Below are 15,644 nucleotides of genomic sequence, written 5' to 3'. Positions count from 1 at the left end.
ATCCCCCCTTTCTCTCCTGCAGGAGACTCAAAGGGGCTCACAATCTCCTTGCCCTTCCCCCCTCACAACAAACACCCTGTGAGGTAGGTAGGGCTGAGAGAGCTCAGAAGAGCTGTGACTAGCCCACGGTCACCCAGCTGGCATGTGTGGGAGTGTACAGGCTAATCAGAATTCCCCAGATTAGGACACAATGCTGTGTCCTTTTATTTTTTATTTATTTTAAAGTTGCTGGTTCTTATGTGACTACTTACATACCAGCATATCCTGCCTTACTGAATGGAAACAGGATTTAATAAACTTTAAAAAGATGTTTTAAAAAGGACGTTTGCCTCTGAGTTATGGGTTGATTCCAAATCCAGACCCACGTATAAGGAGGACCAGTCAGGTCTTCCTCTACATGGTTGGCAGCGGGTGGATTCTGAAACACACTCAGTGGTTAGATATTTTTTGGCAAGCAGAGTGTTGAGTTTTTGCTTTAACATGGAGAACCAGGTTTTTTTATTTGAAAGCGCAGACGGACGAAACCAGTAGTGAGACCTTGACCCCAAAAGGTGAATGAATTACAGGTCACACTGGGAGATTCTAGAAGAAGTGTGTCACTCACATCAGCTGAGCCAGAAACAAGCAGCGGAGTGGCAGTTCAAGAGTTTGGAGCCATGGGATGGCGGTTGGATGGCGTGCAGCTGAGTGAAATGGGTGAGGATGACCAAGAGATGTCTGCGTTACGTACCAGAGGGTTATCCAGAGCTAATGCAACCAGATGGGATAGTATGGATACAGATGATTCCTCAGTACCGACCAGCACTGAGGGATGGACGAAAATGTTGCAAGCGCTTATGCGCACACAAGAAACCACCATGAACTTGTTGATATAAGACAGACAGAGGGAGTCAACTGCAGCTTGGCAGAAAAGACAATTCCCACGGTATCAGCAGGGTGAGTCTGTGGAAAGTTTTTTAGCTTTGTTTGAAGCTGCCCTAAGAGAAAATGAGGTTCCCAGACGAGACCAAGTGTGGGCGTTATGGCCTTGCATAGCTGGAGATTTAGCCCAGTTGTTGGGGGAACTTACACTTGGGGAGGAGGCCACCTAGGAGAATTTTAAAAGGCAAGCGTTAGCCAGATTTGAGAAATCTGAGGGCCAGTTAAGAGAAGAACTGAGGGGAGCTTTCCCTAAGAAAAAGGAGAGCTATGTTGCCTTTATGGCCCGGTTGAAGCTTATAGTTCAGCAATGGTATAGAGCTGCGAGAGTTAAGTCTATTGACAATTCCTGTAATCTTATAGTGAGAGAGCAATTTTTCCAAATACTCCCTGAAGAAATTTCAGCTCTAGTTCAAGCCAGATAAACTTTTGATTTATCTGACTTGGCTGCTTTTGCAGACCAGACGGCTAACATAAAGATCAAGGAGAGAAAAGCAGTACGCTTCATGCCAGGGAAGAGAGACTGGTTTAAAACCAATCCGAGAAAGGTTGAGTCTGTCGGCAGGGAAGCAGTTAAAACTTTACTGAAGAAAAAAAGACTTTTCTCCAAAGCCCAGCAAACCTGCTGAGACCTCTATGCCAAAGAATATCACATGTTTTTTATTTGGAAAAAGAGGCCACTATAAATCACAATGTGCAGAAATAAAGAAAGAAGCAAGGATGCAATATGTTGGAAGTAGTCGAGTTTTGGTGCAGGCTGAAGATTGTGAGGATGATTCGCCAGGTAGTTCTGTGTGTTCCAGCGAGGGAGAAGAGCCTGTTACCAGGATGATAAAGCACTCCACTAAATCCTGGCGAAACCCTGAGCTGATAGTTAAGAGACATTCGGATGGTGAGAAGCCTATTAAATCTGACAAACAGGAGCCCATAGTGAGAATGGGAAATTTACAGCTCATTGATATAGACTGGGTAATACCTGAGGAGCAGAGACGTTGGGTGGGAGCTCTCAGGGCTATGAAAGTGTTACTTGGGGGGAAGTTATGGGTGGAAGGTTCTGTTGATACAGGGGCAGATTTAAGTTCTATCAATAGAAAATTATTAAACCAAATAGATCATCAATTGCTGGGAAAGATGCCAGTTACCCCATATGAAGGGCCCCCCTATGTGTTTGGATTTAGCTATGATCCATATCCAGACCCCTAGGGTCAAGAAAATTACCCATGTCATTGTACATGACGCTTCTGATATGCCTTTCATAGTTGGAGCAGATGTGTTTCAATCTAGTCAAACAAGAGCAGTAGTCACTAGATCAAAGGCTAAAAGTAAGAAAGAAGTTGGTAATGCTGGAAAAGTGGGGAAAAAGGAGAAGCAGAATGTTCAAATTGGGGAATTTGAAAATGTGAATGAAAAGTTTTCAACTACAGTTCCCAGGTTGGTGAAGAGACCTAAACCAAGTGTAGGCAAGCAAAAGGTTAAAAATGGGGTGGAGTCGCAGCAGACAGCAGAAGCTGAGCGGTTGAGTTACATTTGGAGGAGGAAAGAGGTGAGTCATGGAGTGCTCCTAGCTCAGTTACCCCGGCAACGGAAGTTGAGACTTTTCATTCTGAGAATGGAGAAACTGTAATTCATGAAATATCTGAGCAGTTCAAAAATGAACAAAGATCTTGTCCCACTTTGAAGGAGTTGTGTGAAAAGGCGGAGGCCGCTTCTGTGGAGGTATCGAAGGAAAATCCTGAGAGGTTTATATGGCAATCTGGTTTATTGTACAGCAGAGGCGAATCTAGGCAAACTGGAGCCTGGGGACAAAACCTGAGCTGCCCGCCCCCCCCGTATGGGCAGCCACCCTTCCCCACCATGACCAAACAATGATTTTTTGCACCAGCTCACAAAACACCTCCCCCACCCCACAAAACATACATGGCTCTCTTCCCACCAACTCTCTTTCCTAATTTTGTCCTCACACCAACCCTATGAGGTAGGTTGTTAGCCTGAGAAACAGTGCCAAGCCAGTGCAAGTGGATATTAAGCATGTAAATCTCTCACAAATCACCCCCAGCAAAACATTTACCAAACAAATGTCAGCATCATCTCTCACAAATCACCCTCACACCCAGAAAAACATACCCCACCAACTCTCTTTCCTAATTCTGTCCTCACATCAACCCTATGAGGTAGGTTGTTAGCCTGAGAATTTTTTTACGCTTGCTTTATTCTGGATGTACTGAACAATGCTGTGTCCTTTTATTTATTTTATTTATTTTACAGTTGCTGGTTCTTATGTGACTACTTACATACCAGCATATCCTGCCTTATTGAATGGAAACAGGATTTAATAAACTTTAAAAAGATGTTTTAAAAAGGACTTTTGCCCCTGAGTTATGTGTTGATTCAAAATCCAGACCCACGTATAAGGAGGATCAGTCAGGTCTTCCTCCACATCTGCCTTTAAGAAGTCTCAAAGCGGCTTACAATCGCCTTCTTCTCTTTCCGCAACAGGAACCTTGTGAGGTCAATTGGGTAGAGAGACCAAAAGGAACTGTGACTAGCCCAAGGTCACCCAGCAGGTTTCATGTACAGGAGCGGGGAAACAAACGCTGTTCTTCAGATTGGGAGTCTGCCACTTTTAACCACTATGCCATGCTGGCTGTGAACAAGGAGCCTGATAAACATAAAGAACCTGAGAAACAGTGGATTTGGGCCAAACTGTCTACATTTTAGATCACAATACAATCAATGGACACAATTATTTACCGGGGGAAAGAAGACCTCTCTCGTTCCAAGTACTCGCCCAAGGCCTTCTGGATCTTCCCAAGCAAGTCGGCTAATCTCTCCAGCGATCTCTGAACACCCTGAATATTCAGAACATCCATGACCAGGGGAGATTTGGACACCTTTTTCATGAGAGCCAGGAATTCTGTACTGATGCTACAAATTCAAAAAGACACAGTTTATTAGAGAAGTCACCCAACTCACATTCTGGGTAAGAACATCACTGGTTAAAGCTTGATTAACTTCCCCAGTTTCATAGGATGGAACAAACTAGTAAGTTCCTAGAATCCCCCTATTCACATTTAAAATGGCAATCAAATGTGTTACCTTTGGAACCTCTGCGTTTCCACTGGCAGCAGGTGCTTGATATCAGCGCTACCAGTGAAGATGCCTTCCAGGTACACCCAACGCCTCTGGACATCAATCCAGACATCAAAGAGTGCCATGATACGATTCAGTTTGTCTTCCCAGCTCAGTGCATCTTCTTCAAACACCTACATGCCAAGCGCAGAGAGTTTTACCTACATACCGTAATTCAATTCTTCCAGCTTTGCTAGCATTGGTTTAATAGATTTAAGCGGCATCTCGTTTTATTCAGTGCTTGCTAGTTTGTGGATGTCAGACAAAGATATGCAACAAAGTAAAAGTGTAAGGAGAACATATGGGAAATGAGAAACAATTAAAAAGTGTGTTTAGTCTATACCTTGTAGTACGGCGAGAGTTTCATTGCAGAGACGCTGTTGATGTGCTCTTTCACTTTGTTGAAGAGATCATCCCAACCACGGATCAAGCGACACTTGTTCTGGTAGTTCACCAAGTCCAGTTCGTAGGTGTTCCATACTTCTCTGATCTTTAAAGAAAATATACAGTTATGATTGAGAATATGTCTTCAGATGACGAGTTTTGTCTCTGTTTTCCACACAGAGAGCTTAAAGGATTAACACAAAAAGGGATACTTTAATTTCATGGAAAGCTCGTGAAATTTTTCAGTTGTATGCATTGCCTGGTACCCACTGGGTCCACAATGATTTCTCTAGTATTAGTATCTGTACAGTATTTAAGTGGTTTGGAACAAACACACCTATTTAGGGACAAGCCTCACAGTTAGGGATACTGGGCAGGGATAAGTGGAAGTGATGTCAAGAAGTGATGTCAGGCAAGTGAAGTCACATCCTGGTTTTTGCCTGACACAGTATAAGCACATCAACTGATGCCCTAGAAATCCTATGGAATTACCACAGGATTTCTAGAGTGTTGGTTAACATCACATCGTTTCTACCCCCCATGGCTTCTCCCACCAACCCAAGAGGCAAGGGTGGGTGCGCAGGGTCCTTTCCCAGGAGACTGCATGCCTAAAGAGGGCCTTTGGAAAACACACCTCCAAGACCAAGAAAGATGAACACAACTGCTTTCTAGAAGCTCAATTCAGAACTTCTTTCCCCTCTAGCAGCTGTGGTGTAGTGGTCAAGAGCAGGTGCACTCTAATCTGGAGGAACTGGGTTTGATTCCTCGCTCTGCCACTTGAGCTGTGGAGGCTTATCTGAGGAACTAGATTAGCTTGTGCACTCCAACACACGCCAACTGGGTGACCTTGGGAGAGTCACAGCTCTTTGGAGCTCTCTCAGCTCCACCCACCTTGCAGGGTGTTTGTTGTGGGGGGCGGGGGGGAGAAAGGGAAGGCGATTGTAAGCCCCTTTGAGTCTCCTTACAGGAAAAAGGGGGGATGTATAAATCCAAACTCCTCTTCCTCTTCTACACGCCCCCTCCTCAAAGCATTTTTGATCAGATCAGGAAACAGAGTGCAGAAAATCATCAGAGTATTCTTAAAGAGAGTTACACCCTTCTCTGAGTCCACTGAGCCTTAGAAAAGTATATCACTGTTTAAGGTTGCACTGTATGCAGTTTGAGGTAAGCTTCTTGCCATCTTTCCTATCCTCATACACTCGTCTTTTCCTTTACTCTCTGTACACAAACCTATGAACAGGTACAAAAGCACCTGAAGCATGTGGGCCTGCCTCCCTGTACTTCCACTTGTAAAAAAGTTCACAAATTCAGTTCAGGAAGGTGTATTAGAAAACTGTCTTAGTTATGTCCGAATGTGAAGTCACATAATTGAAAGGAATACAGACAAGTATATTATTACATTGTTATTTATTTGAACCTATAATGAACTGAAAACTTTGTAAAATGTAAAATGTACTCATTTTTGTACATGATCAAATACTTGAATTAAATAAATAAAAAAAGAAAAGAAATACAGGTCCGTAAACCAAAAGTATTAGAAAGTCAGTAGTAACCTGCTTCAAAAATTCCTCCAGCGCCATCTCTCCCTGAGCCACGATCAGAACATCTTTCACGATCATCTCATTCTTCTGCAAGTCAACATCCCAAATCTGTCCCAGGGTGAGTTCAGAAACCACCCAATTCACATGCAGCCTCTTCATCAATTGCTTCCAGTGGCGATCCTTAAGAGCTTCAGACTTCAGCTCAATCACCAACATATTGATCTGAGAGGAGGAGGGGGGGAAAAAGAGTATGCCATTGACCTTAGAATCAACACGTCGTTACATCCAGAAGGTGATTTTCCTCGCAAGTAAACTCACCTTCATGTAACCTTTCAGCAGCCTCTGAACATATTCATAGGAGGCATACTGACGCAAGCGAGCGGGGAAATTCTTCAGCTGATTCAGCAAACCATCTAAACTTTGTCGAAGCTGTCGAGAAAAAAGGAACAAATTAAACAGACAAAATATTGACATCTTTACAAACCAAAGAGTGTTATTTTCCTCTCCTTCCTGTATGACATAATAAATTGACCAGCAGCAGGTCGTCCGCTTTGCCCTGCTAAAGACCCTGCTTTCCAACTTTGCAAGTTATTCCCCAGTAGTGTGGCGCTATGGGAAAAACCATGAGTGTTGAATTGCCCCAGGATCTTGGAATACAACAGGGCTATTGTATATATGTTTAACGGTGGCTTCTTTCCAGTTACCGAGCATTGCAGAAAATATTTGTTGTATTTCTGACTTAACCCTTTCATGGAGGCAGAAGGTTTAAAAAGCTGGACGTGTCAGGAGAGCAGTTCCTGAAGGCACCCCCCTCTGGACCCTTTAGCCCAGGGGTGTCCAACTCTGATGCTTCAGATGTCCATGGACTACAGTTCCCATCAGCCCCTGCTGGGAATTGTAGTCCATGAACATCTGAAGCGCCAGAGTTGGACACCCTGATTTAGCCCTTGCATTTTTAACAGATTATGCACGCATGCACACACAACTCACTACCATTACCGAGCCCTTTGCATGCACAGCGAAATAAGCCTACCTTGCGAGGTTGTACTGAGACCCAAGGCTGCTCCTTCATTTGATCAATCTGCTCCCAGACCTTGGATAGCTCAGACCAGACTCCTTTCAGATCCTGCAGCTCTTCCAAAGCAACCTACAAGGGCAAAGGGCACTTCCAATGAAAAAGGCACACGTGGCACAACTCGAAGAGTTCTTGTGTTATTCGATGAGTATAAAAGAAGAAACTGCCTGGTTCAGAACACTACAGAAATACGGCTGAAATTCACCAATCCAATTCCTGGAATCTCATACCTGCACACGTTCTTCGCTCCCGCTAAGAAGTCCCGTATCTGTAAGTTCCAACGCCTCTTTGGCTTTTGCGCATTTTTCACGGTCATCTTTCAGCCTCCCGAATTTTCCTTCGTATATGGTCAGTGCTTGAAGAGCGTCCTCTGGCCGCAGGTTACCCTTAAATAAGCAGCAGTGAAATTTCATTTAGATACTTATCTCCTGCTTTCCTTTCCAATCAAAAACCCGAAGCGGTGTTCAACATCGTCCTCTCCTCCATTTTATCCTCACAGCAACCGCCATTAGAAGCAGACGAGGCTGAGAGAGATACAGCCCAAGAACACTTGCTAATAATATAACAAGTTAGCTGTAGAAATCAACTGACTATATGCATAGCCGCTTCCCAACTTTATAGCTAGTATGCAATCATTCTGCAGCCCGCCTCATGCCCTAGTCTTAAATGAAGAAGTGCTTTGTATGTGTGAAGAAATGCTCTGATTGTGTGTTCCTGCATGGCAGGGGGTTGGATTTGATGGCCCTTGGGGTCTCTTCCCACTCTATGATTCTAAGTAGGAGCAGCCTATTTTCAGGCTATTCTATTAAGCAGGGTGCCTTGGATTATGAATGCACCAAATTTTACTATTGTGGCGTAGTGCTGAAGCCTTACCGTGACCGGCTTTGTTTTCTCCCAGTCCGTCAGCAAGTCAACCGTGCGGCTCTCCACGGCTCGATCCTCTTGCACGATCTTCATCTGCAAGTTCGCCACTTGCTGCTGAATGGCAGAATCCTTGCGGCGCATGATGTCATTGAAGGCGCCCCACTCCCCTTCGATGTTATCAATGTAGAGCCAGGATGAGGGAAACTGGAATCTCTGCTTCTCGAGCAAACGCTGCCCATTGCGGTATAGCTGTTGCAAAAAATAAAGGAGGGTTATAGCCAGACCAATTTCAAACAGAAATTACAGCCAGCTGGTGCCCTAATGCATGGAAGCCTGCCGCCATAGTTGAAGAAGCACTTTAGTACAGGTTTCGAAGATGTTCATCTGACTGGATCTTATCTATGAAAGCTTTTTTAAAAAATAATATTTATTTGATTAAGTTTATAACAATATTGTAATGTCATCGAAGTGTTGAAGGTCATTACAATAAACTGTTGATTCCGTTTCCCCCAAAATAAGACTTATTCCGAAAATAAGCCCCAGCATGATTTTTCGGGATTTTTGGAAGAAGCTTGAAATATAAGCCCCACTCCAAAAATAAGCCCTAGTTACAGATTCCCCTGCGCAGCTGATCTGGTCATGTGGGGGGCGTAAAATCATGGGGAAAAAATAAGACATCCCCTGAAAATAAGCCCTAACTCACCTTTTGGAGCAAAAAATTAATATAAGACCCTGACTTATTTTCGGGGGAAAATGGCAGTAGAAAAGGAAACAGAAAGATAGAGAAAAAAGAAAATGAGTAAGAGGAATAAAGAGAAAATAAGAGCAAGAAGTTGATAGCAGTAATTAATTTAGATAAAAAACTATGCAACATAACAAAGGAATATAATAATAAAAATATAACAACTTCCCCCTTAATCAACAATTATTTAATCTAATCAGATAGATAGATAAATATTTAATCTAAAGAGGGGGGGCAAACTATGAAAGCTTAAGTGGAAGAAGCGTATTGCCAAAGAATGCCATGGAATGCTTACTTCAACTTGTTTTTCAAATTGCTTGATCTTGCGTTTCAGGGACTGCACGTAAGTGATGAAGGTCACTGCGTCCGATGTGCTTGCTGTGTCCACGGAATGCTGCTCTAGTTCTTGTCTCGACTGAAATGTAACGATTAAGTATTTTATGTGCGCAAGAAGATGTTATTGTTAAAAAGTCTGAGCCGCTTTCTTGGCGTAAGGCAGTTCACTAGAGTGAGTGTTTAATTCCCGGCCCCTGCAGCCACCTCCTTACCTTGGAAATTTGAGTATGGAACTCGGTCATGTTTTGGCCCAGCATCTGACCGAATTTGCTGAGCACTTCCTTATGCCAAGAGTCGTACTTCAAGTTCACCTTGGATTGCACCTATGTAGTTAAGACGACAACAGCATTTCACCCTATGTCACGGGTGTCACACTTGCGGCCCTCCAGATGTTATGGACTACAGTTCCCATCATCCCCTGTCAGCATGATGCTGGCTAGGGATGATGTGAACTGTAGTCCATAACATTTGGAGGGCCGCAAGTGTCATCAAGAAAATTCACTGGTTATTAAAAAAGAAACTGGTACCACCCTCTTCTCCCTTCTGGCCTACGTTACTACATGATTAATTAAAGTTATCTCCTTTGACCTGATCATCTGAAACAGCTATGTAATATTAGTTGCTTTATGCTAACACCAGTGTAGGCAAAGAGGAACATTGATGTGTTTACCTTTCCATAGTCTATGATGACCGGTCCAAATTCCTTCCTGGTTTCTGCATTGTCAAAAGTTCCTCTTGCTTTTCTTATCTGAACTAAGAGAGCCTGCCACTTGTTCAAGTCTTCTCCAAGACGGTTGTAGATATTCTCAGCTTGCATATCCCACAGACACTGATACTGAAGCCAGACCTAGGGATCAAAAACAGCATTTGAGAAACATGTTTTTTAAAGATTTTTCCTTATATTTTTATTCTTTTTATATTTTGTCATTGGTAGACATCTTGACCACCACAGCTGACAGCGAACAATACAAATGTCAAGAAAATGAATAATTTGGAGTGTAGGAACTAAAAGAAATCCAAAACTCCTGCACAGGAATGAACAAAATTTGAAGTGGTGTTCTTTATTTACTCTTCTTCTATTTTGGCTTAAGGCAAACCGATACTGAGAAAATGTTACATAATCACTGCAGAATGATAAAGGACTCCTACCTTACCTTAACATACTGCTCAACCTCTGTGACAATCCCCATGACTGCAGAGTAAGACTCTTCAAGTGCCGAAGGGCCATCTGGCATCCGAGTCAACGCATTCCGATAGAATTTTTCCTCTTCTGAGAGTTCATAGTGTACACCAACCTAAGAAAATTCAGAATTAAGTATAGAGCACATGCATGCATTTACAACAACAGCTCCTGGTAAATTCCTTAAAGGTTTGTGCAAGGTCTACTCTCTCCCTTTTAGCTTTGAAAGTACATTTAAAAACCATTCTTACCTGATACCGCTGACTCTGGATTCTAGGCAGGGACAGTATCACCATCTTCCAGGCAAACAATTCTTGGAAGAGTTTGTATCTGCAATCTTCAATTGGGGGGTTCAGGTAGATCACCTGATTGGTTATCCGCAGCTCATGCACAACGTTCTGTAGGAAGATAAAGGCAAAGTGTTCAGTTTTAATACACAGAGTAGTAACAGAAAATACATTACAGAAACACTGGCCCTTAAGGAACCAGCTCTACTCTAAATTTACGGCAGCATTCACAACTAGAAATTATAAGCAATTATAAGACTGCATGTTATAGCCATTTTAAATTTATAGCCCCAGTGTAACATGAATCAACGTTATATCACATAGCAAAACTGGAAAACCTTTCGCTTTTGCCCTGAGTACTTCTCCACAACTGTATTTGTAGTGGGGTATAGAGGTTTGAATGCCAGACTAGGATCTGGGAGATCCTACAAACCCCCCACTCTGCTATGGAAGCTCCCTGGGTAACCTTGGATTCTTAAGCTCCTGGAGGGCAGACACCCACCTTTTTTGTATTGTCGAAGGCTTTCATGGCCAGAATCACTGTGGTAGTTAGGGAGCTTTCTGAAGCTACGTTTCCGTACTTGGGTAGCAGTATTTTCAGCTGATTTCGCCTGCATCTGTGGCTGGCATCTTCAGAGAAGATGAAGATGCCAGCCACAGATGCAGGCGAAACGTCAGGAGAGAATGCTGATAGAACACGGCCATACAGCCCAGAAACCACTCAGCATCCACCTTTTTTGTTTATAGGCTCTAAGGTACCAATGATACAGCAAGCCTGCACAAAACTTCCAACTTCGTTTCATTTTGTGTGTTGTGGAAGGCTTTCATGGCCAGAATCAACTGGCTTTTGTGGGTTTTATTGATTTATTTTTACAACTCTAATTAGCAAAAATGGATGGATAATTACAAATTACAAAGACACATAAACAAACAATAATAAAGGAAGGACTCACTACTACGAACAATAGTACCGTGTTTCCCCGAATATAAGACAGTGTCTTATATTAATTTTTGCTCCCAAAGATGTGCTATGTCTTATTTTCAGGGGATGTCTTATTTTTCCTGTGTTCTGTTTGTCGGGCATGCTTCCAAACAAAATCTTTGCTATGTCTTACTTTCGGGGGATGCCTTATATTTCGCACTTCAGCAAAACCTCGACTATGTCTTATTTTTCGGGGATGTCTTATATTAGGGGAAACAGGATAGTGTTCCAAAATAAGCATGTTTGAATCATCAACAATTTATACAATCATATCTTCCACAATTTGGCTAGTCAGTGTAATATTTAAAATACTGCAGATTTGACTACTTTAACAACCAGCCTGGAGCTATACTTCAAAGGCCTTAATTTTAAATCACTGCCTCAAAACACAGCTTGCTGTGTAATCAGGGGACCTTGCTTTTAGAAGAAGAGTTTGATTTATACCCTGTTTTTCTCAACCATAAGGAGTCTCAAAGTGGCCTACAAGCTCCTTCTCTTCCACAACAGACCCCTTGTGAGGTAGGTGGGGCTGACAAAGTTTTGAGAGCACTGTGACTGGCCCAAGATCACTCAGAAGGTTTCATGTGTAAGAAGCGGGGAAACAAATCCAGTTCATCTGATTGGAGTCCACCGTTCTTAACCACTACATCACACTGTTCTGTGCAGGGCTATTACACTTTCCTCTTGTAATGAAAAAAACATGTATGACAAACATTTATGTTAAAATAATCGAAGCCACAGACCCAGCTCAGTTAGGGCATCACGTACTTTGATCTTTGGTTCTCCACCGGGCTTGTGACTGACTTGTGGGGCATCTGTGTCCATGTCAACCTCGGCCTTCTCATCCGCCTGCCCGAGCAGTACTTGTGTCCACGCTCTCAGCCCAGCTTGCAAACGGACTCCCAGGATTCTCTCAATCTGGGAAACACATTTATTAGCAAGAGCTAAGGCCTGTCTGAAATGTAGTTCTTGAGTTAATACAGGCATCCTAAACAAACCTAACAAACAAATCCTAAACCTAACAAACAAATACTAAACAATCCTAACAAAATATTTTACCATGTTTACTAAATGACATTGGCAAATGGCCGCCCTAATCCTGAGTGGTAGAATAATTATTTTCATAAAAACAGAGAAACTTGGTGAATTTAACACACTATACAACTCTTGAAGGGTGATAATCTCAAGTTCATATCTAGCTTAGTTGGCTCAGTTTTAACATCTTGCTTAATTGTAAAAATAATATAACTGATATAAAGAAAATCTTTAATTGTAAAATTTTAAATGAATAATGTATTGTCGAAGGCTTTCATGTTAGGAACAAGATCTACCAGACCATGGCCACACAGCCCAGAAAGCCCACAACAACCAGTTTTAAATGAATAGTTCACTTGGCGGGTCAAAGGGTAATTTCTATGTTAGTCACATTCTACTTAACTCTTTTTCTCTATCTAGCACCCAAACATCTGCCTTCTAGGAAGTATTCACAGCCCACTAAAGTGAAGAGCTGATGAAAAGCAGTTCTCAATTGAACTTCCATCTAAATTTTCAACACAGACATGTTCAGTTGGGTACTTCAATGCAAACCAGTCATTTTAGAAATGTTAGGACTTCTTGACAGTATAGAATAAATGGCCACCATTATTTCTGCTTCTCAGTCAATTTGACATCCACTGTCCTCTCCTTGCAACGGCCTGAAACACCCACCTCCATGTCGAGCTTATTAACCCAGATGGGCAAGTTGGAATATGAATGAAGGTTCAAGTCATCCACAGCCTTTTGAACTCTGTTCAGGATTTCCGAGAAGGTTTTGTGATCGTACATGCAAGTTTCCAGCGACCTGACTTCCAAGTCTATCTTCTCTTCAATGATAAGCAAATCATCCACCTAAAAGACAGAAATAAAAGCCGTCTTGAAGAAGTGCAACTTTGGCATAGAAGGGTGTTTTTTTTACAAAGCCACCCACTCACATTAGCAATGTTTCTAATTTTGAGATGTAAGCCAAAAATGTTCTGAACCCTAATAAACAACTTAGTGTTTGGGCAGCCAAAGGTACATTTTTAGCAGTGTTGGTACATTTTTAAGTACATTTTAGGTACAAAGGTACATTTATAGCAGTATTCTCTTGGGAATACTGACCGTTAGTGCTACACAGATATAAACAGTCGCTTCATAAGGTGCCAGTTAAACAAGCCCATCTTACAATAAAGGTAAAGTTTCCCCTTCAGTCGTGTTCGACCCTGGGGTACCACTGCAAGCAGTGATTTCATAGGCAAGCCGTTTTTGTGAGGTAGTTTGCCATTGCTTTCCCCGGCTATTCTTTACCCCCTAGCTATGAGCTAGGTACTCATTTACCGACCAAGGAATGAATGGATGGCTGAGTTGGCCATGAGCCAGCTGCCAGGATATCTGACCCACAGGGGGCCCGAACTCCTGACTGTGCGAGTGGCAGTGCAAGCACTTAACCACTATGCAACGTGGCTCCTCCACCTTACAATACTGGACACAATTGCAAAACCTACCATCAGGAAAACCAAATCTGACATTGCTTCTCCTCCTCTTTAATAGAAGACTTAACCTGAATACACTGTTTTATTAGATAAGGACAACACTGAAAGCCAAGAGGACCACCACCACCCTGAACAGCCTTACAGATTTTTCTCCAAGTCCTCTCTTAGATCTGCTCTTGCAAATGCAAGTCTGACGAGAACTTTTCATGGAGGGAAGGAGTCTTTAGAAAAATCCTTTACCCACATTGCTCAGAGGGTCTTCCAACTTTCAATAGCAGTTTTCTAGAGGGCTCAGGGGCCTGCAGTAAGAAAGTCAAATTCCACTCACTTAAACTCCCTGTGAATCGAAGACTATAGTGAGGTATTACCTTCTCAGTAGTCATCCAAAAAAGCAAGCCTTCAAATGTAAAGTACATCAAAGCAAACTCACCTTTTCTTGGAAGTTGAAGACTGTCTCAGCCAGCCGCTGCACATATGGGTCAAGTTTGTAAGATTCCCACACCAGAGCAATCCCTTCTCCAATCAAAGCTTGAACTTCCTTCTTCAGACCAGCAACCAGGAGGGAAATGGTGTTACGTTCTTCCACCTTCTCACAGGTGCGTTCATATGTACGGACGCTTTCAATCAGAGAAATAGCGAAAGGGTACAGCTGATTTGCTTGGTGAGCTTTATTGACAATTGTAAGAGGAACCCGGAACCCGAGCCACTTAAGGTTACGGACTTCTTTCGAGAGTGTAATTATTTCAGGGAGGAAGTTGACTTTCAGTTTGAGCACATTTCCTGTTCGGCCCCTCACACGTGTGCTTTCAATAGTGAAAATGCGACCAGAAACACCGAGGTTACGCTGCTGCACCTTCCTGGCCCAATCGTCGAATATTTCTTGGGTATTCAGCTTCATCCGGAAACTGTCTCCATCTTGTTTCAGTTTCTGTCCTTCCACATGGTTCTCCCAACCCTTTCCAAGGACATCTTCCACACGCTTCATGTAAGCCGTCAGCTGCCTGTCAATCTGTTTGGCCCAAATTATAGACCCAGACACCGGGGGCAAGTCCCGCACGTGGCTCATTTTGCAAGCCTGACTCTGCGGATACTGCACTTTGAACTTGTCGTGAAGCGACTCGATGTCATCTTTCACCCGCTGGATGAGCTGTGTTTGGTACTCGCGGATGGCGCCTCTGATGTGGGGCCTGACAAAGAGAGCGTTGAACCTGGAGAAGATCCTGAACATTTCGTTGGCGTTCTTGGCTGTGCCGAGCTGGTCCCTCAGGCGAGCAGTAATGCGGGTTTCAACCCGATCAATTCGTTCATCGTATCGCTTCATCGCAGCCTCCCAGGCCTCGGTGCCTTCTTTGGAAACATCCAAGCCGTCTACTTCTTTGACATTCTCATAAGCCAGGTTGACTTCTTCAATTGCGTTGGCATCGGCGGCGTCAAACAGGACCTCTGCTACTTTCATGTCCTGGGGTTCAGGTACCTCTCCCTGATTTTGCTGGGCTACTGCAGTCACCTTTGCAGATATGACACAATACACACAAGCAATATTAATAACACTCGCTATCTTATCTATAAGCATACAGTTATGTGGGTCGCTATGAGGGATGAGGGCCCTCCAGCACGCCCTGGGATGGGGGTACCTGAAGAACCATCTTCTCCCACATGGTCTTGCCCAGGAATTAAGATTGGGGTGTGTGTGCGT

General features: G+C 43.1%; 1 protein-coding gene across 1 annotated transcript in view; it reads right to left on the bottom strand.

Moving 5' to 3' along the window:
- DYNC1H1 (dynein cytoplasmic 1 heavy chain 1) overlaps positions 1-15,644 on the bottom strand; it is a 75,878-nt gene that overhangs the window by 48,758 nt on the left and 11,476 nt on the right. Inside the window, 16 exon segments of the mRNA XM_048484636.1 lie at positions 3,647-3,843; positions 4,015-4,181; positions 4,391-4,537; positions 5,985-6,194; positions 6,291-6,401; positions 7,006-7,119; positions 7,278-7,433; positions 7,921-8,160; positions 8,949-9,068; positions 9,202-9,312; positions 9,660-9,836; positions 10,144-10,284; positions 10,421-10,567; positions 12,207-12,356; positions 13,146-13,325; positions 14,379-15,455. Of these exon segments, the coding sequence (XP_048340593.1) occupies positions 3,647-3,843; positions 4,015-4,181; positions 4,391-4,537; positions 5,985-6,194; positions 6,291-6,401; positions 7,006-7,119; positions 7,278-7,433; positions 7,921-8,160; positions 8,949-9,068; positions 9,202-9,312; positions 9,660-9,836; positions 10,144-10,284; positions 10,421-10,567; positions 12,207-12,356; positions 13,146-13,325; positions 14,379-15,455 (3,445 nt within the window).

The sequence above is a fragment of the Sphaerodactylus townsendi genome, linkage group LG02 (genome assembly GCF_021028975.2).
Source record: "Sphaerodactylus townsendi isolate TG3544 linkage group LG02, MPM_Stown_v2.3, whole genome shotgun sequence".
In the NCBI taxonomy this organism is placed as follows: Eukaryota; Metazoa; Chordata; class Lepidosauria; order Squamata; family Sphaerodactylidae; genus Sphaerodactylus; species Sphaerodactylus townsendi.
The sequence above is the reverse complement of the archived record's forward strand: the minus strand, read 5'-3'. Positions and strand labels throughout refer to the sequence as shown.